Genomic DNA, 20,225 nt, shown 5'->3' with positions numbered 1-20,225 from the left:
AAACCAGAGCATCTCTTAATCGATTTAAAACTCATTTGCAATATTTTTTATAATAAAACGTTGTCTTCAAGTAATATAAGCTCTTCTCCTTAATTTCCTTTTGGTCATCATTTATTGGAACGGGTTTTATTTTTTGTGATACTACATTTAATGCTTTTTGTGTGATTTTAATACATTTTTTAACTTATATAGGGTTAACGTTACGTCCCTAAGGTCATTGGATTCTCTAAAGTAGCAAGCGTCCTCAATTAAAATGCTAATGATAGAGCTAACACAAATAAGTTTTACTGCTAAGAACTTGCGTTTTAAGCACAACAAAGTGAAAGCGGTGCGCAGGCGAAAATAGAACTTATAACGGAGACTTGAAAAAAAATTCGAACGTAGAAACTGTACACAGTTTAGGAGAGGGGAAAAAAGGAACTTAGAATTTAAAAATTAATTAGAGAAAGGCACTTTATACGAAGATAAAAGAGTTAATCCTTTACATTCAGGTGGTTAGACTAAATATCTAATTGCCTTAGAAAAGTGAAGTGATTATAGGCAATTTAGAAAATGTATTGGTGGTGACAGAAATTAATTTGACCAAAGAAATTAAAGCAATGAGTCGTGGTTAGATTTTAGGGGTTAGCTGCTTTCCTTACAGGGGGGCCTTTGACTCCAATATTAAGTTCAGTCATCTAATTTTTTCGCTATTATTCTACCCACTTCTTAAGTATAGTGTTTTTAATAAAAAGTATGATCAACATCCTACTAATTGTTTACCACTTTTTGTATGTTATGAGAGTATCAAATTACTTAAAGTAGCTATTAGGGTACTGCTTTAGCAAAGGTTTTTTTTGCCTTCTAAATATTGCATAATAAATTTGAAACCAGAAAGGAGGTGGAACACCAATTAATCTAAAAAAATTATCTGTTTAAAAAAAGTAGTCGCTTTAACATCCTGAAAGCTTATAAAATGTCCCGAACAATTTAAACCCTCAGGGTATTAAGAATGTTGCGGAATAATATACAAAACATAAATACGAAAAATCTTCAATCTACGTAAGTTAACCCTCACTCCTTTTTTATTTGACCTTCTTTCTGAGGTGTTCATGTTACTTTTTGCTATCTACGTATCTGTTGTAAGGTTTGTTTCTCTGTACAGCTTCCCAGCAGTTACTCCCAAAGTTCTCGTAATTCGGGTGGCCATAGGAAAAAACGTCGGCTATGAATGAAAGCTATATTATAGCAATATATTGCTGGATTTAAAAGCTATTAACAGTAACTCTGGGGCTAAAATTTAAAATTGTTTCCGTTACCGTGAGGACATTTCACCCAAAGTAATTTTGTTCATAATGGGTAGTGCTCGGAAAGTTTAGAAGTTCCTAAAGTTTAGTAACTCGAAAAAGATTTTGTTGATTTTATGATCCAATTACAGTGCGCAGTTAGAGGAAAAAAAGGGTAGATTCCTACAATTAGGATATGCTCTTTGCATTTATATTAATTTTAACTGGGAGATTTAATTTATTAAGATTATCTTAAAATTATGGGTATATAATCAATTTAGTTCAATAAAACAAGATTCGGTCTTTCTTTTGTGGCATCTTTTCAGTCTGTAGGGCTGTAAAGAAGTTTTAGCTTTGTTGTCTAAAGAGCAAGTTTAATATATCTGTATGGTCTAAAGGGCCGGAAACAAAGTGTTGATAGTAACTGTCTACAGGAAGTTTATTGGGAGCTTAACGTCTAAAGGGTGTGTGTACTATTAAAAGAGCCGAACAGCTTAAAAGGAAATTTAAACAAGATTAGTGTGCGCGTTACCTCTCTATTCAGGAGTTTGACTATTTTGAGTTGTCTGCTTGATGGGACACCAGGAAGAAAAAATAAAGTGAAGAGGAAGAGTACAAAAGAATACAGACAAACCCATTTTTATACGAAAACCTGGACAGCTAGTATACGTAGACACACTGGAATGGAGCATAATATTAAACTAAGAAATAAATAAATAATAGCCGGAAAGGAAGCACTTTTTTTTTCTAATCACGTACAATCTGTTCTACTAACCAATACGGAATTAGAGGAAAATTTATTAATTTGATTAATTACAACTATAAAAGAAACCCTACCAAAAAATCACTAATAGAGGTTCTAACAAACAGAAAAGTTGAATTATTAATAAGGAATATTAAACAGGATATATAAACATTATACTTATTAGCTCAGTTCTTAAGAAAATTACTCAACACATGCTGAGTGAAGGAAGTATAGAAACTAGCTCAAGCATGATATATACTTAAACAGTCCAAACTGTTAGAATACTAGACTGAGACCACTTGACTCTCATTTATAATCAGCAACTTCTCAAAGAACATAACCTAACTCCGTACAAAATATACGTCCTAAGAGATAGAAACTCGAATTGTATAAGCTCTAGACTGCAAAGGGCTTTTTAGTATACGACAATAGATTTAAACAAAGGTCTGATGATCGAGAATTCGAAGGTTTGTTCCTCTTAAATCTACTGACTCTCCTATTGACGAGTGCTTGGTATTAAATACAACATACATACCGAATAATTAAACTAGAGACATCAATTGTTAACAAACACTTTTATATAATACGAATCAACAGCCCGTAATCAACAAATTATAAGAACTATCGTTAAATGGAAAAATTCCGGATATACCCGTGCGATAATACAAATAACCGACATTTTTTCAAACACTCGACCAAAACACAAAACAATACAGTTCGACCTGGTTAATAACGAACTCGCTAAAAACGAACCCTCGTTATAGCAAATCAAACATTTGCGATCCCGGTCCCTTTCTATATTGCCTTGCGTAAAAACCCTCGGTTATATCGAACCGATTGGAATCGATGACAGAATTAAGCACAATATATTTTTCACGCTGTTTCCTTTCAAATTTTCCGTTTTCTCCTAAAAACTGAAGTATTATATTATTCTATTTAGTTATTGGAAACATGTTAAAACAAAATTAGTATTCTTAGGCTGAAAGATTATAGTTTTAAGCGAAATAGATGTGTGGTCTACGTGTATGTGTGAAAATTTTAATTTAGCTTAGTCTAACTGGCTACTTTTATAAGCAACAAAGAAAACACCAAAAAAGATTAAGGAAATCATCACGAAAGCGAAAAAAATAAAAAAAACGAAGCAGGATGAGGTGGCCCACGCTTTATTACTATGGTTCACATCAAAACGACCTAGGGGAATTTCGGTGAATGATTCCATTGCTACAAACTAAAGCCGACGAATTTACTAAGGTCTTTAGTCTAAAGGAAAACTGGGTTTCTTGAGAAGGACGGTTAAATCGGTGGAAAAAGAGCACAGCATTTTATCGGGTAAAATTATGGGAGCAAACAGTGTGAATCAGCATGTTGATAAATAAAGAATGAGGGACCAAAATGTAGTGGTTACACACCGGACACATTTCTATCGGGGGTAAAAAGAGAATGTTTTATCCGTTGACTCCTGACCCAGACTTTTAATTTTAGAAAAAAAAATTGTGGGGGAGGGGGATTCTCGAAACAGATTAACCATATTCGTTCGTGCTAACATGGCGTGTCAGAAAAGCAAAACTTGTAATTGGCAAATTTGAAAGATTCCGCAGTTTTAAAAACTTTAAAAGAATCCCTATTAGTTATGCATTTAATAAAAAAATCTCAAATGATATTAACGTTATTTAAGACAGGATCAAGGCGGTAAAAAAGAGAACTAATTGATCGTAAAATTTTACTTTTAGTAGATAATTGACAGCCTCACCCCTAGAGTAATAAATATTAAAAACAATTTGGTTTTTTTTTTGCCTGAAAACGGTATATCATTTCAGCCTATGAATTAGGGCGTGAGCTGAAGTTTTTTAAAGAGTTACTCCCAAAAACAAGTCATCCTTATAATATACAAGTATATGATTCCGGGGAAAAAGTTGTCATATCGGTCTTGGATGAAGTGCGCTTCGCTAGAAATGCTTGGCTAAGTGTAACACCAGTTACAATACAGAATTGACTTCGTCACGACCCTGGAGCTTATAAAAAAGAGGACAACTTACCTTTGTGGCAGTTAATTCAATTTGGGTATGCTCCATTTCTTTTGTCGATGATGAGGTAAGGTGGTATCTTACGAAATTCCCAATGATGCTTCCATTGCAGAGTCGGTCCAAACTTGAGCGTTAATTAGTCTTTCAAAGTCGGGAACAATGAAAAGGGGAAGGATGAGGCTCAGAGTGGTCAAGCAGATGTCAGCAAAAGGAGTGTTAAAAGAAAAAGGACAACAATTGGTTACTTAGAATCAGTCGACGCGAGCAAATCGATTATGATGAAAGCGCTTAACGAAGAAAAAGAACTTGAAAGTTTTGGTCAAAACGCTTTTAAACAGAAGTTGTTGACCGATGAGATTGTTGTTTTCAAAAAAAAAAAAAAGACCAGATAATTAATGAAAACATGCTTATAGTGGGGAAAAAAGCATTAAAATAGTCTTCCTAATTTTGCAAAGTTTTCGCTTATAGCGGACCCAGATTTAACGGGCCTCGGTTATAAAGAAACAAGAATAGCCGGACCTTTGGGGTTATAAGCGAGGTCGATACGGAAAAGTGAATAGAAAAGACGAAATAGATAGTAAACACCCCTAGCCTTTCCTACGACTAAAACACAGAATACCTACCGAAAGTAATAGAAAAGAAACTGATACAGTTAACGAACCAATAAACTCACCTAGCCTTTTGTATAAATGACAAAAACTAAAAACTATAAAATAACAAAAGGACGAAGAAACTCTTGCGACTGCTACGCAAGCAAGCTCATAACGAAATTAATGAGGATAACCCCTAAGAGGTTATATTCAAATCTAAAAGCAATGGCGTCTTAGAACACAGTAATTGAAGCAACACATGTAATGAGACGCCTTGAAAACTTAAAAATAACAATTAAAAATAACAATAATAAATTAATAATGAAACGACAAAAAGTTACTCTAGTAACAGTGGATAAAATTTGCGACCTTGAAGACAAATTAACTCCCATTTTCACCTTAAGTACCTAATAAACAAATTAACAATAAACAAAACTTTTGTGGACTCCAAACATTGGAGGGCACAATTATACCAGAAGGCCTACCCCCAATAAATTATGGGATTTGAGAATGGTTAAAATTTAAAAAACAATAATGGCAAGTTCATATACGCCTGCGAATATGACTAAGATGGACAAGTTTACACTTATATTACAGACGTGGTAAAAAAAGAGAAACAAAACAATGGAAATTAGTTATGACGCTAATAACCAAAAAATATAATTTAACTTAAACCTATATGCAAACACGACTTAAACCTTCAACGAGGCCTAGGTGTCCGGTAATAGTGAACTATACGTGCAAGCAGCCAAAGTAAATTATTCTCTATAATTCAACAGGTTGAATTCATCATAAGAAAAAAACTAGACCTCCCTACCATTCTCACGAGGTGGAGATTTCATAAAAAACGAACAGCATATACAAGGCAAGGTTAAAAACGATGTTTTAACAAAGCAAAAGGCTAGACCACTAACAAATATATACATCCGTACTACATAAAAAACCCTTCCGTTTAATACTCTTCATGTACAAAATTAAACATATGCTAATAAGGACAGGACAAAAATAACTACAAAACCCGTGTACATCATATACATACACCAAGTTGTAAACCTAATTAAAAACTTTGAATGCACATACAATTTTAATAATAAAGAAAACAATTATTAAGCAATGGCAAAAATATATAAAATTGATACCAGAAAAAGGTATATTACCGCTTCCTACACGCACCAGACTACAACTACCTCTCTGGCATAATGAAATAACCTAGAATACTACCAACTCTAGCTCGATGAGAAACATAGCCGGTACCACTAGGTCTGACATTACATACGCTATAACCCTATATGATCGATTTAAGCACAATAACGGAACATAGAAACGGCGAAAAAGTATTGGGTCACAGTAATTAAATCATATACCTAATTTTGAGAATCAAAGGTTTTCCTAATTTAGATGACATTCTTATCAAATGCTATACGGATGCACTAGGGGTGATAACCATGACTTATCCATCACAATGTGGAATATTATACTCGTAAACGGACCCTATACACTGAGAGGTCAATACAGACAAAACATAAGTCATCTGTAAAGCGGATTACATGGCGTTAAATTAGTCGAAGACATATATAGAGATAGAAGACCTTCTAACGAGTTACCTTCAAATGAACCATTCAAATTAATTTTTTATACCGATAATGGGCAAAGAAAACATAGGCCGAGTAGACCCTCTAATAAAAGACTCTGACATATAGAGATTTCCTGTCTTGTGGTACAGGAAGAACGTGAAAAAAAACATGTACGCTCAAAGAATAATACAGCTGTATATTTTCAGAAACCCTTTCTAAGCCAAAACAAAAAATACTCTTGATCTTCTTTACAACGAAACATGTGCTTGTGTTAATAACGAACATACACTCTAACAATAAACCCACAAAAAAATTAAGACAATTAGGCTGAAGGTCTAACCAAATTTTTTATACATAAATAAAACAATTAATTGGGTTTGACATGTTATTTACATGAACCAAATGAAAATAATTGTTTAATTTAAAATCAATTCTGAAGCAACCTACTAACATAAGCTCCTTCTAACCAACAATACTGGATGCAGGCATGTTGCTTTATAATGCTTTTGAAAAACTACGCCAGCGCTTATTTACCTTGACTATTAATTAATACAGCACAAGGTCATGCGCAGTCTGGATATACGTAGCCTTGATCAAGTTGTTAACATATGACAAGAGCAGTGGGGACAAACTTTATAGCATAAAATATTACAGTCTTTAAAATATATGTAGAAGTTATTATTCTTACACTTAAACGCGCTTATTTACGTTAACTAAGGCACTAACTTGTAGTTAGTCAAGCACTAAAAAGAAACAACTAAATCGCTTAAGTAAAAAAAATTAGTGCACGTAATAGCACTACTAGGAGGCGCTGGTTATTTATAAAAATTACTTTTATAACATTAAAGACTGCAAGGCGCTGGACTCTCGCAACATCGTTGATCAATTTTTAGGTGGTCAACAGTAAAGGGCTACTACCGAATATAAGGCGTAAATATAGCGTGCAGGGATTGATCGAAAGAAGTGCCTGTACCATTTCAAGTAAACGATAGTAATTATAGAAGAAAAACAAGAAAAGAGCGCTTACAGGCGGCTAAACCTTTCTTGTCAAAGTTCCAGTCATAGGCACATAGAGGTGAGTTCTTCACAACCAAACTACCCAGAGAAACACACCCTGTTAACACCTCTTCGTCGTCTCTGTAATAATAGTTGGCAGTCGCAAGTACCTTTACGCAAGTGACTAAAAATATATAAACTTTTTCCAAAGTCCCACACGTGCCTGACTATCGACGACGGCAAAATAAGGAGATTCTGGAAGAAAAGCAGATTTCCATATAGTTAAGCTGCGGGGCTCCAGTTATTAGAATACAGTAAATTCTATTAAATATTTCTTAATGGGTTAAAAAAGCAACCATAGAGTTGAATGAGCGGTGGAGGGAAAGAGGATCGGCGCTTCCATTAGAAACAGCAGTGTATAGGTGAATATCGGTCAGAGTGGATGCCAGTAAATAAAAATTTGACTGGTACTGGTCGTTTAAAGACAAACTAGTGACCTAACAAAAATAACCGGAAAGCAAAAAACACTTCGCATCGCTGGTAAAAAAAAAAAAAATCTAACCCCATGTTCAAGAGTGCTTTCAAAGAAAAGCTTTGAAGTGCGAAGATCATACGCGCTTATAACCCCGTCAGAGTAACCCGCAAATAAGAGACGCTCGTAATGGCTAGCGGAACCACCTTGTAGGTAGAAAAAAGAGTAATCGAGAATTCAGTGCATTACAGCAACAGCACAATCAAAGAGGGTTTACACACGGTGGGTCCACATGCGATAGATTAACTTTATAAAAAGCACCTCATAGACCATATTTTTTAAGGTTTATTTAATGCTTCTAGAGCACTGTTATTTACAACCTACCAGAAAGGAACTTATACTTAAATACTACTAGGATAAACAAAGAAACGACACGAGAACACTATCATTAAAAAGTTTAAATACCAAGAGCTACGGACCAACAATCCACAGAGCGTTCACCGAATCCTATAACAGGGAAAGATTGTCGAACATCCCAGAGAAAAAACATTACCTAATATTATAAAAACTTATTTAATTAAATTAATTATATATGTAAAGTATACCATCTCGACTAGCTGTCGCTAGCTCCGGGGCGCCGTAACTACAACCCTTATAGCCAATTCCAGATATGGAATTTATTAAAGAGGTATGCGCTTGTGCACGAAACGTAGGGACTACTAGATTTTCTAAATCCCTTACAGAGAAACAGAGCATGAGTAAAGCACCTGTATATGCGAAAAACAATAGCAATAGGTAAATCATGGTTTCTAAAGTAGAGACCACACTTCCAAGGAACCATCAAAACTTCCAGTAGCTACATGCCTTTGGTATATGTTCGTGGCCCCAAAGGTTAAACACTTAATACTAGTTGGGCGACTAGACTAATAATTAAAACAATGAACAAGGCTAAAAGTAAAAAAATAAGGCTAGAGAGGACCCAGAAAAAGTTACCTCTTTCATTTTTATAAAATTATTTGCTCCGCTCAAGCGGTAAACACAGATAGCTCCTAATAAAAGTAAGTAGTAAATAAACAGTAACTTTCAGAAATTTAATTTGCAAAGGAAACCTTTAGCGTTAAAGGCGGAGCCTACAACGACGATCCTGTTACTACAAGGTACCCAAGAGAGGTCTAAGCCCACAAAGTCAAGAAAAGTTGAAGCATAAAGTTCGAAAGGTTTAACACCGATATTAGAGCAAGCTTCATAACATAGATCCAGCATATAAATTTAGAACCTGTGCTTAAATAATCATAATAAAAATTAAAATTCCGTTATTTAAAATTACTTTTAAACACAAGGAGAACTAACTAAATTTTCGCTTCAAAAAGATCAAGGCAAGCTAAAAGTTCTTAGGAATAAGAATCTAGTACAAACAGCAAGAGTCACTCTATAAAGCCAACTAGTTGCCTTAGCGCCCGAAAAAGTAATTAAAAATATCCAAGGGTAAAGGAATAATAACAATTACTTCTATGTAAATTTAGAAAGATGAAGAAACAGTTATAAATTAAATTAGTATTTCAATAAAGCTCTTTATTTTTTTAATAGTCAATAAAAGCTGGTATAAATCTTTTAGTAGTTATATAATAATCTAATAACAATGTAAAAAAAAATAGTTATATTTCCAAATAAATCTGCTATTTTGATAACTAGCTCGCGTTATTAACAATTACTAAAGAAATAAAGTACGCAAAAAAAAAACAAAAAAGAAACCTGAAATAAAAACGAACAATAACTCGTGGCCGGAAAGATCTGGGGAGTTACCCACAGGTGCCCCCTCTAAATAAGGAACCATACCAATCTTAGGTTGTACCAACCTTCGAAAGGCACGGGTAAAATTTTGATGACATTTCGTCCATTAATAAGCGCTATAGAAATTGTAGTGATGTCAACTTAGTTATTTTCATTATATTTCCTACGTTGTTTAGAGCATTTGATGGGAAAAAATACCATTCAAGATCAGCAATGACTTAAGAAGTGTTATATGAAATTTGCACTGTCGAAAACAACGAATTCTCGGTGGTTTTCTGAGTTTAATAAGGCCGTACGGACACAACTGATGAGAGCTCTAGACATCCAAATGAAGCGGTTACTCTAGAAAACATCAAAAAATTTACAAAACTGTCGTTGATGATGGTAAAGTGAAGTTGCGTGAGTTAGCTGACGCCAAAACGATATTAATAAAACGTGTGAGCTGTATGCTGCACGAACTTTTAGGCATTAGAAAATTCTGTTTAAAATGAATACCGAGTTAGCTCATAGTAAACAAAAAATAACAACGTATGGATGATTCGGAACGCTTTGGGAGCTCTTAAAGAAATAAAATGATTATCACGCGATATGTAACAATGAATGAAATCTGAATCAATACACTCCCAACCCAAACGGCAGTCGGCTGAGAGGAAAGCAAAGGGTGACAGTCACTCGTACTGACTAAAGACACGAAAGTCTGCCGAAAAAATTGGCCTTACGTATTTTGGTGTGCATATGGTATAATATTCATTGGCTTCCTTGAAAAAGAATTCACCATGAATAGCGAATATCATATAACGCCATATGTACGATTAAACAAGGAAATAACAAAAAATATCCTTAAATGATGAAAACAAGGGTCCCTTAAATACACTGTGTCACATTCCATGGTTACGATGGCAAAATTTCATAAACTGAAGTTTGGTTTGGTTCCGCGCCCTCCGTACTCTCCAGGTTTGGCTCCCCAGCGACTATTATCTTTTTGGACTCAAGAAAATGCTTCAAGGAACAGAGACCTGTTTTGAAGGCAAAAACAAATCCTTCTGTGAAAAGGATGTAGAATTGTTGCGAAATCGTTAAAATGATTGCATCGCTCTTTAAGGAGACTATGTTAATATACTATCTTAAATTTTGCAAAAAGAGTGGTGTTTTATTAGTTAGCCGCGGAACTTTTCAGGCGACGTGCTAATCTGGATGACTCGTTTTTGATTACACGATATTTATGGTAATGCACAGAAGGAAGAAGCGGAGGGGTAAGTTTTAAAAACGCATCGCAGGTTTCTTCAGACGAAGGCCGTCGTGCAATATGTCATTGCGCAAGAAATAAGGTGCGTGAGTGGTGAGCTTAGAAGTTCATGTTATTACGTCGACAGGATTGCGATTGTCGCTGGTTTTCGCTGGCTTTTCTTACGTACAGTAACAGAGGCGTAGTTCTACATAGGGCACACGCTTCGAGCAGATTGAGTAGGATTAACGCTTTGATCTTAGTCTCAAAAAATTCTAGGTGTTGTGGCCAAGTTAGTCTCTTATCGATGATGGCACTCAAGTATCTGGACAAAGAATATCACGAGATTATAACACCTTCAAGGATCAAGGCTGGCGTAGCGCAATGCAACTTATAATAAGGATTATTCTACTTTTTTCTGTATTAATAAACGCCCCCTACTCCTGGCACCAGTTGGTAATTGTTTCTAAGTAGCGTTGTAGGTGTTGCACTGTGACCCTCACACATAGTATAAATTTTAAACCTTAGGATTCAATAGAAGATATAAACTGAAACACATTTGATGGGGGGAGGGGAAAACAGCGGTTCACATGCTTACCCTGAGGACCAAACAACAAAGCTGGTCGTGGCCCTTGATGTGGGTTAATATACATTAAACTTAAATAAACATGTATTCTTTAGTAGAAGGGTATTAAATATGTTACCTCATGAGGAGCTCTTTTAAAAACATGTAAACTGCAGTGCCATAAGCGTGGAGCGCGCATCGGGTGTAAGGATTCGCAGAGAATCCGGCACGTAAAGCGCGAAAGGGAGGAGTGAGGACAGAGAGCCTTTCGGAATATCAGCTGTCAATCAACTGTATGACGACAGCGCGATGCTAATTGTTATTCTAAGGGTGGACCGCAAAAGAACGACTCAAGTATAGAGGACTAAAAAAATATCTAGGATGCGTAGTTTGCATAAGAAACCCTCATGCCAAACACGTTCGAAGTCCTTTTTAACGACATTGATAATAACACCCGTAATTTTTAAAAACTGAAGTTCCAAGTAGTCCACTCAACAAAACTTAAAAATTGTTACCTCGTCCACTGGCCACTTTCAATGTATTTAAACTTAATTAATAAATAATATTGATAAAATATTATAACAAAAGTATAAATTAAAATAATTGCAAATTTTTATTTTATACGTTTAAACAGATAAGTAATGATTATAATTATAATAAGATTAATTTTATATAAATAATTGTTATTTATTATTTATTAATGAAAGGGAAGCGCATCGTGCATTTCTACAAACTCTTTCAGCCGGCGTATGAGGACAGCCTCTACGGTTCTGCCCACTGCCTGGCGAATGTGGGCTAAAAAGGGGCGGTTGCTAGGCTCAGCCGAAGTCCGCGACGTTTTAGGTAGCATTACAACTGTGACTATTTTCCATTGTGTGGAGAAGGGGTCAAGCGACATAGCGTTAGTTATAAAACAAAAAAGGTGGCTTATCACCACTGGCGACATTTATAAGATACCGTTAGTAATGTCATCTTTCCATCGCTAACTCATTAATCCAATGATCACGGCGACGGAGTTACTAAAAATATTTTTTAAGTAATTTAGTGCCGAACTCGCAAACTAATCTTGATTCGCGGGTGCGTATTTGTTACATTTACTAACTGCTAGGACTTTATATTTTAGTAATAATTTTCACCCGCTCTCTTGAGTATACTTTTAAAAGCATGAATCTTTCTAAAACTTTTGTATGAAAATCACCTTACACTTTACGATTGTCCTTCCACAGGTCTATTAAGATTTTTATTAAATAAAAATTCTTTAATTTTAGAACTTTGATGCGCACCATTCACTCACTTTCGTTTCCCTTTAACGAAACTGACTTCAGCCATGCCCTAATACTCCTGGAAGGTTTTACAAAAACAGGGCTTTTAGCAGAACTATGTTTTTTATGTAAATAAATATTACGACTTGGTTTCTTTAATTCTCTATTCAAAAAATTAAAGACTTATCTTTATTAGCTCCTTATGCTCCGTTTCTACCATTAGTGCTTTATTGGTCAGTTGTATGTTATGCAGTAGATTCTTCGTACACACGAAATCGATATAATTCTGAAGGTATGACACCTTTCGAAACAGTTTTTCTTGCAGGCGTTTATAGTACACTAATTTTTGTTCTCCGTTGAGTTTTTGGGTGTGCAAACTTTTATAAAATTTTGAATAACTTCTACAGCATCCCTATTTTAAGTTCTATTTTTTTCGAACTTCTTCAATAATTATTGCCTTATAGGGAATGTTTTGAATACAAAATAAAACAGACCCATAAGTTTTCCACTCCTGTTTATTTTCAGGCTTAGACATATTATCTATGCTAGTATTCGTCCGTCCTTTAAAATTAGCCATCTTTATCAAGATTTTCAAAAAGTACAAATTTCCTATTTCACTTTTCGTCACAGCTCATTATTATAAACTTAATCTAGGAAGCCTTATAAAGTTTAAACTTAGAGTAACTGACCATAAGCAGAGCTTTCGGATTGTTTATACTATGTTGTCACTCATTTTGGTATTTAATATGAACGTCTTTTCATTCAAAAATGCTGCACTGTTTTATTTCTACAATTTGTAAAGGTAGGTAAAACCACTCCCCAGATTTCGGTTGAGCTCTTTCTATCTAAGGCTTTTTTAGGTTAACACAGAGTTTTCATTGTTTAACATTTGATGTAAAATAATTCAGATATTTAAGTTTAGCGTATTTGTTTATAAGTTGGAGCAAAGTAAGATTATATTTAATAAGAGAAAGTCGCACCGTTGCAATTAAAATGCAGACGAAGACTTTCCAAAGCTAAAAATTATTCTGAGTTCCCTATAAAAGTCACTAAAGATATACGATTACGAGTACAGTGTTTATTAAGATGAAGCTCAAGGGAAAAAAAAGATTTATTGTGTAGTGAGCTAGACGCTCGCTGTTTGTTGCTTATACAACTAGCAATTCATGCTCAGCCATTATCTAACAACGCATGGACGTCGCGAACGGTGGAAACTACAACGAAGTTTATAATTTTGTGTAGTAAGTGTAAATAAATATTCATAAATTATAAAAGATGTAAACAAATATAGTGTCAGAGTTTTTTTTAAATTCTATTCATTTCTTTTCCCTTTCATAATTGGGCTGTGGCAGCGTCGTTAACTAATTTAGTTCAGATAGAGCAGCGCTTGTCCTCGGACCCATGCATGTCTAATTATACTGTGAATCACTTCTCTCTATGTGTGTGTGGGAGGGAACTTTTCATAATCAAGACTTTTTGACAAGTTATCTAGACCAGAGCAAATTGTTTTCAATCGAGAAGGAACACTTTGGCTAACGGCCGCTGGTTGTCAACCTGATAGCGAAGAGGAAATAGCTCCTCAAATCGAATAAAAATATGATAATATGTAGTCCAAATCTGCGATACGAAATAGACTTAAGTCACTGAGTTTTTTTTTCGCTTTTTAGAGTTACTATACCCACAAGGAATTATATGAGCACCTTCCCTTATAAAAATAGTTATTACAGTAAAAAGCCCAGTTAATGCTACGATGCTAAGGAGTTCGTTTACTTTAAAACCACCTATAAACCAGATTAAGGGCCGCCTGCTCTATTATGGCTTCTTTAAAGATGTAACCTGCATGCAGAATCCCACTAGGGGCCAGGTCATATGACGATGTACCGACTTTACTAGGAGAATTTACATAATAGAAGAGTTTCGCCCCAACATCAGTAAGATAACTATATATTAAAACCTTTTAGTACTTAATAATTTATCATTGGCATATAACAGAAAGTTAAGTTAAAGGAAGTGATTTAAACTTCAAGTTAAAGGGACTAGCCATTTATAGTTGGTTGCAAATAAAACATGTAAGAGTAAAAGCGAGCTATCTAACTTTTCTTTTCTTCCGTCAGGCATAGCAGAACGAAAAGGAAAATCCCATCCGATAAACGGATCAGTTCAATTAAGCGTAAACTCAAAAAACAGTATTAGATAAACCAATTTACAATGAAAGATCAGAATTTGACATTTTTAAGCAAAAAACATTTAGAATTTCAAAATTTAGGGAAATAAAGTTTTATGATAAACGTGATACCACTCATGAAAAAAGGACCAAGCCGCTGAATGCGATGCTCCTTAAACAGTAGTTAATAGTCACGATGTACTTTTGGAAGACAAAAAATAAGTTTTGTTGACAGCGGAGTTACTATTATTATAAAGTTAATACTTGTCTTTATCTATTCTGAAGATAAGGTGCTAAAAAAGTAAACTTTGTGCACCACGTTTATAAAAATGGTAGCTGAGTTTACAACTCTACTCGTACTCCCTAAACCCGTAAAGTAGGAAGAAACTATTATGACCCTACTTTTCTTGAATGAAAAATATATACGTTCAAACAGATAAAGATGAAATATGGGTGAGCTCTAGCTACAGGATTTAAAAAATAAATAGAAATAATATTATGATAGCCGATCTTAGATGGCACTATAATTGATTGAATGACTATTTAGAAGTAAATTTTATAAGTATCTTTTAAAAAAATAGCGGTTAATGCCTCCTATTTTACCAAAAAAATCGTAGTCAATGTTATTGTTGGATTGGCAAATAAAAAAGTACTAATATTCGATAAACCATGAGTCAACCTATATAAAAATAATTGCCTTGTGATTGCACCAGAGCATTACAGTGGAGGTTATTTCTATAAAATTATAGCAATCATTTCATGGTAATGCAAGAACTTAGACCAGCTGAAGAAAGAAACTCTAATAAAATCTGAAAGTCCATATCTAAGTTGATGAAATTTAAAGATGCATTGAAGTTACTAAATTACAAAGTTTGTGAGACCTTCCTACTTGGTCTACTGTGATCTGCTACTGATGTTTTATAAGGATCTACTTTTATAAGCCGTAGCAAAGTCGAAGGAAATAATAGATGTTTAATTCTGTCAGACAGAGAAGCAACGACCACTCTAAGATGGCCCACGGACAGATGGCTTGTGACAGGTACGTGCTGATAGCTGTCGCTTCTCCCATCGCGTTGGAAAGGTGACAAAGGTCATCACTATAAATGGCAGTAGCTCTTTTACTTTGATCGCTTACCATAAAGTCTTAAGTGTATATTTCGCACAAAAGGAAAGAGTACTTTAATACAAGTTTTAGATATACGAGTATGCTGTCTGATAATGATAGGAGCTTGTTGATGCACGTTCCAAAAAGGTATGTCTACAAAGAAATATATACAAGTACACCCTCTGATAACACGTTTACAAATTTAATTATCTATTAAACTGATAAAGGAAATGACTAAAGACTTCATTCGTAAAGCCAACTTTCAAATTAGTTTAGAAAGTAGATATGGCGCCTGTTTAATAACTATACCCCGTCGTTTAAAAATTCACTCAGATATATTAGTTAATGATGCTTGTTTAAAGTCTTATAACACGATTAGGTTTAAAAAATTGTAACCTGGGTACACTATTGGGCCTTATTTCGACACCCAAGAAATAATGTATGCGAATATACGACTCTTCTTCTTACCCGCGACTAAATTTAGAGCCTTTAAGTTTAAAAACTGACCAAAGAATAACTAAAAAGCAAAAATGATCACGGCGCTGAACCCTAATTTTGTTAAATTACTTAAAAATTATCCCGATTATAAATCTGAACTTAAAAGGAAGATTGACTAAACGTGCTAGACCAACCGAAAGGTTGAGACTAGGGACAAATTTAAACGCAACCGGCGCAAAGCTAATTGGTTATAGTATTTTTCAATAAATTTTTTATAACGAGTGAAATATTTTGAAGTCCCAAGTGGATGCGAGCTAAAAAAAAAATTTTAGAAAATTAGGGAATGCTATAATAAGAGATGTAAGAGCGCTAAGAATCATACCTAGAACACTAAAGCCAAGTTGCAAAATGCTAAAAAGCCTTATGCAGTTTTTAACAAACCTTTTAAGACTAAGAGCCTAATTCCTCTAATTTTAGACTGTAAATATTGTCGTGTATAAGATGCTTCCTCGGTTTATGTTACTTATTTAATGGAAACAAACATGAAACAAAAGGCATTAAGTAAACTTAAACTTAGTATAAAAGATTCTCCCTGACGCCACCTTTGAGCGGTGTTTTAGATCTTTAAAAAAGATTTAAGGAAATAGTCTCTCCTTAGACAAAGCACTTTTTGGACCAAAAAAATTGACCCTCTGTGGTATTCTCTCCTTACGAAAAGGTTTAAAGAAAGATAAAAATCAATCACTTCCAGAGTCTTGTTTCTACGAATTTTGTTTTGTATGAATTTTGCTTTTTACATTGATAATTTTAGAGTATTTACTAATTAAAAAAATCCCATTGAATTATTTAATTACTAGACTGAGCCTGTTGAACCTTGAATAAAACCTTAGGGTTATTTAATAACTTGTATCTTAAATGTTCGTTCAATGCAAGTAGCAAATTCGAATGCAGACGAGAGGACTGATTTAGGGTTTAATATTCCAGAAGATTATAAGGAAATTTCTTAACCAGGCAGTTGCTATTAATAGACTTACCAGAAGGCTGAAAACCAAAATGGGTTCATGCATTGCTAATATTATAAAATTATACCGGATATTTTGGAGGGGGGAACTAATAAACTTTCCCGATATTTCACACTGGCAAGCAGACAAACAAGTTTTTAAAAAACCTGAAGAATACATATATTTTCCACTCCACCTATTATCTTTATGAGGGCTTTGGTGAGGACCCCCTATAAATCCATGAACTAGAGCTGCTTAGAGGTTCCAAGGGCGGGCTTTTTATTTTTTTCTTAGTTCTTCTCTTTTGTAGTTGCTGCTAATCTCGACAAATTCAGTCAAAAGTTTGGATAATTACAGTATAACACCTTTTATAAAACTATTATGAAGACTTTTGGTTACATTTTTTTTTTAATAAATAAATTTATCAGTTAAAAGTAAGTACAGTTACATTAACTTGGGAATTTGCTTGGTAAAAGAAGCAGGCTATTAGCGGGGTGAAAAACTTGCCCTTAAACTTTACGGAATTGGCATTTTACAAGCAGTACATAAATGAGTTTAACATATTAGTTGTAAAGTTTATTGGTCAGATAAAAGTTTCCGTTTTTATGGCTATAGAAAATGAAAAGTTTTCTTCCAAATCTGATAGAATGTTTAGCAATCTGCTTTGACAGCTAAGCTCTTTGATCCTCAGTGCTAGAAAACTCATAACGACTAATACAAATTGAGCATAAAAAATTAGCGTAAATGTCTTATATGTTCCTAAGTTCCAATAAATTGTTATGGAGCGCCTTATATCCAATTTTAAATGGTTATGGTTGCATCTTAACTAACAAAAAAGATAATTTAAAACTTGTAGTGCCGTACAAAAATATTATATAGGAGAGAAAGAAAAAAAGTTTATTAAAATGATTTACACCCACCTTTAGTAATAGTACTACATAGAATGCCCTGATATAAATATATCATTCTCTTTTTTTCTACGTGCAGTTTAATGACTTGTTTTAAATGCATTTAAAAAAAAATAATCGCGATGGCTATAATCCACTTTGTTTTTATCTCTATGTTAATTATATTAAGTCTCACTTTTCCTACACGCTGTGTTAAATTGTGATGCCTTTAATATTTTTTAAAGTTGTTATTTACTAAGAAAGACCTGGTTAATTTATCAAAACTCGTATCAGTAGCCAACCCGTTAAACTTTCTATTAGAATGTCATTGTAATATAAATGTACACTATCTTTTAAAATTGTTTTTCATACTTTTAGTCTTTATCTCTTTTTAAAGTATCGATTGAAACGATTTTGCACGTCCTCCCTCCCTTCCCCCTCCTCCACTTCGTGCAAAATTGTTCCAATCTTTATACGAATTTTTCATGATCACTTAGTCATAGGGGAGGAGTTTAAGCGTTTGAGTGACCATAATGGATAGCTTATTTTGAGACCTTTAATAATGCGTTAACTTTCAACGATAAAGAAAATAATGTAAAATGTCTCTTAGATCAAGCAAGTCTTATACAGAGATTGCTCGTGTGGGGTGTAGCTCAACTTGTACGAAAATTGACATTGGGTGCAATTGGATCTGCACAGAAAGCTTCAAAAACCATAGAAACGACATTAGAGAGACTAATTTTAAAATCGACCGTATTAAAATCATTGCATTATTCCGGTCTCTAATCAAAAAAAAAGTTAATTAAAACCACTTTGACAAAGCGTCACAAGCGGCTAAGGTTTAAGTTTGCGAAGAAGTACGAAAAGTGGTTCATTTCTGACTGGAAAAAACTAATTATTTCGGACGAGATCAAGATCAGTTGATATGGTTCAGAAGGTATTAGGTGGTGTTGGAAGGGATACGGCGATAGTCGAATACTTGATCACCTGGTGGTGCAAAAGTAATACATGGGGGAGGATCGATTATATTATTTGGGGATAACTCCGAAGGGGGTTGAAAAAAGTAAGAAGGAGCATCGCCACAAGCACGTATTTAGACATTTCTATGACCTGCTGCCCTCCCACAAATTTAATAGATAGGCACGATTTTTTCGTGCGCTTGTACGGTTATAGACCTCGAGGTGGAACAATAATCTTTACGCCCATAAAAGTTTGTACGAAACTTATCGAAGGATCAAAAGGTTAGATCCAACGGTCGAATGTCAAACCAAATAATCGACATAGTAATCCCACAAAGAGTCTAACCTATGCTGTTGCCAATGTGTTAAACTATTAAACGACAAAGGTTTTACTTTCTGCAGTCACAGTTAAGTTAAGGTTGTTTCGGAGACCCGCACAAAGAGAAAGGTTAAAAAAACTAAAAAGGTTCAAGTTGCATGTAGAGAAACCGAAAGCCAACGAGGTAACAGAACGAGTCTCTTATCTCTTATACGGTGTTTAAAGCATTTTAATCACGAAAAATGAACCGTCCCAGGTCAAACTAGTGGTTTTATCTATAGAAGGATAACAACAAATTAAAGGATTTAAAAACTTTAGATATGATACCTAGAATTTTATTTATATTTATTCTATATATTTATTTTATTGTTCTATTATATATTATTAATTTATTTTATTTTATATTTATTTATTCAATCCTCCCTGCTCTAAAATAAGCACTAGATTACAAGTTAAGTCCTCACAGTAGCAGAGTAGCAGAGTTTAGGTTATAAGGACGTTGTTTTATCTCAGTTAAATTACATTTATTTAATGAGTTAAGAACCACGTTAGTTTCATTTTTGATTTGAGATATTTCATTAACTTTATTACGATGAGCTATTTTGGGAAAGATAAAAAAAATGCTACCATTCTAATTTCTTAAGCCTGCTATTTACCTCTAAGATCTTTCAGACCTCAGTATCATACCTGACTATCGCTGTTATCAACAATTTTGAGTTTCAGTGTTTAAACTAGATTTTTCTTTTCACATTTTAAGTTTAACTGTTAAGTTTTCTTTAAACTAAGTTTGTTTCACAGCTTAGGTTGCTTTGATCTCGGCAAGGTTTAAAAACCTTATCTTAA

The 20,225-nt window shown here is 34.1% G+C and overlaps 2 protein-coding genes across 5 annotated transcripts; both read right to left on the bottom strand.

Moving 5' to 3' along the window:
* Positions 1-4,964: 4,964 nt before the first annotated feature.
* LOC135119622 (dynein axonemal assembly factor 10-like) lies at positions 4,965-8,212 on the bottom strand. Of its 4 annotated transcripts, none has more exons than XR_010278299.1 (7): positions 8,132-8,212; positions 7,757-7,872; positions 7,551-7,691; positions 7,395-7,489; positions 7,226-7,335; positions 7,031-7,165; positions 4,965-5,031 (listed from the first exon to the last, which is right to left on the bottom strand). XR_010278299.1 is itself a non-coding variant. In XM_064044022.1 (7 exons), the coding sequence occupies exons 2-6, from the start codon at positions 7,804-7,806 to the stop codon at positions 7,113-7,115; spliced, it is 441 nt and encodes a 146-aa protein (XP_063900092.1). In that variant the 5' UTR covers positions 7,807-7,872; positions 8,132-8,212; the 3' UTR covers positions 4,965-5,031; positions 7,031-7,112. The 4 variants fall into 4 exon arrangements, 2 of the variants coding, with proteins under 2 accessions (XP_063900092.1, XP_063900093.1); XR_010278300.1 differs by having other exon boundaries at positions 7,395-7,481; XM_064044022.1 differs by having other exon boundaries at positions 7,551-7,683.
* A 36-nt stretch (positions 8,213-8,248) lies between these two features.
* On the bottom strand, positions 8,249-9,093 carry LOC135119600 (uncharacterized). The gene is made up of 6 exons (XM_064044004.1): positions 8,994-9,093; positions 8,893-8,942; positions 8,776-8,838; positions 8,660-8,715; positions 8,489-8,589; positions 8,249-8,402 (listed from the first exon to the last, which is right to left on the bottom strand). The coding sequence occupies exons 2-6, from the start codon at positions 8,927-8,929 to the stop codon at positions 8,249-8,251; spliced, it is 411 nt and encodes a 136-aa protein (XP_063900074.1). The 5' UTR covers positions 8,930-8,942; positions 8,994-9,093.
* Between the last annotated feature and the right edge of the window lie 11,132 nt (positions 9,094-20,225).

Source organism: Zophobas morio, unplaced genomic scaffold, assembly GCF_036711695.1.
Source record: "Zophobas morio isolate AGI-343-1 ecotype UQ-CSIRO unplaced genomic scaffold, CSIRO_AGI_Zmor_V1 ptg000276l, whole genome shotgun sequence".
Lineage (NCBI taxonomy): Eukaryota > Metazoa > Arthropoda > Insecta > Coleoptera > Tenebrionidae > Zophobas > Zophobas morio.
The sequence above is the reverse complement of the archived record's forward strand: the minus strand, read 5'-3'. Positions and strand labels throughout refer to the sequence as shown.

Coding starts and splice junctions, on each gene's coding strand:
- LOC135119622 (XM_064044022.1), bottom strand. CDS start 7,806: ATGATCTTCGCACTTCAAAGCTTTTCTTTGAAAGCACTCTTGAACATG. Junction 7,490..7,550: donor ACCGCTCATTCAACTCTATG/GTTGCTTTTTTA, acceptor TAATAACTGGAG/CCCCGCAGCTTAACTATATG. Junction 7,166..7,225: donor CAAGAAAGGTTTAGCCGCCT/GTAAGCGCTCTT, acceptor GAAATGGTACAG/GCACTTCTTTCGATCAATCC.
- LOC135119600 (XM_064044004.1), bottom strand. CDS start 8,929: ATGCTGGATCTATGTTATGAAGCTTGCTCTAATATCG. Junction 8,839..8,892: donor TGAAGCTTGCTCTAATATCG/GTGTTAAACCTT, acceptor TTGTGGGCTTAG/ACCTCTCTTGGGTACCTTGT. Junction 8,403..8,488: donor GATGGTTCCTTGGAAGTGTG/GTCTCTACTTTA, acceptor TTTCTCTGTAAG/GGATTTAGAAAATCTAGTAG.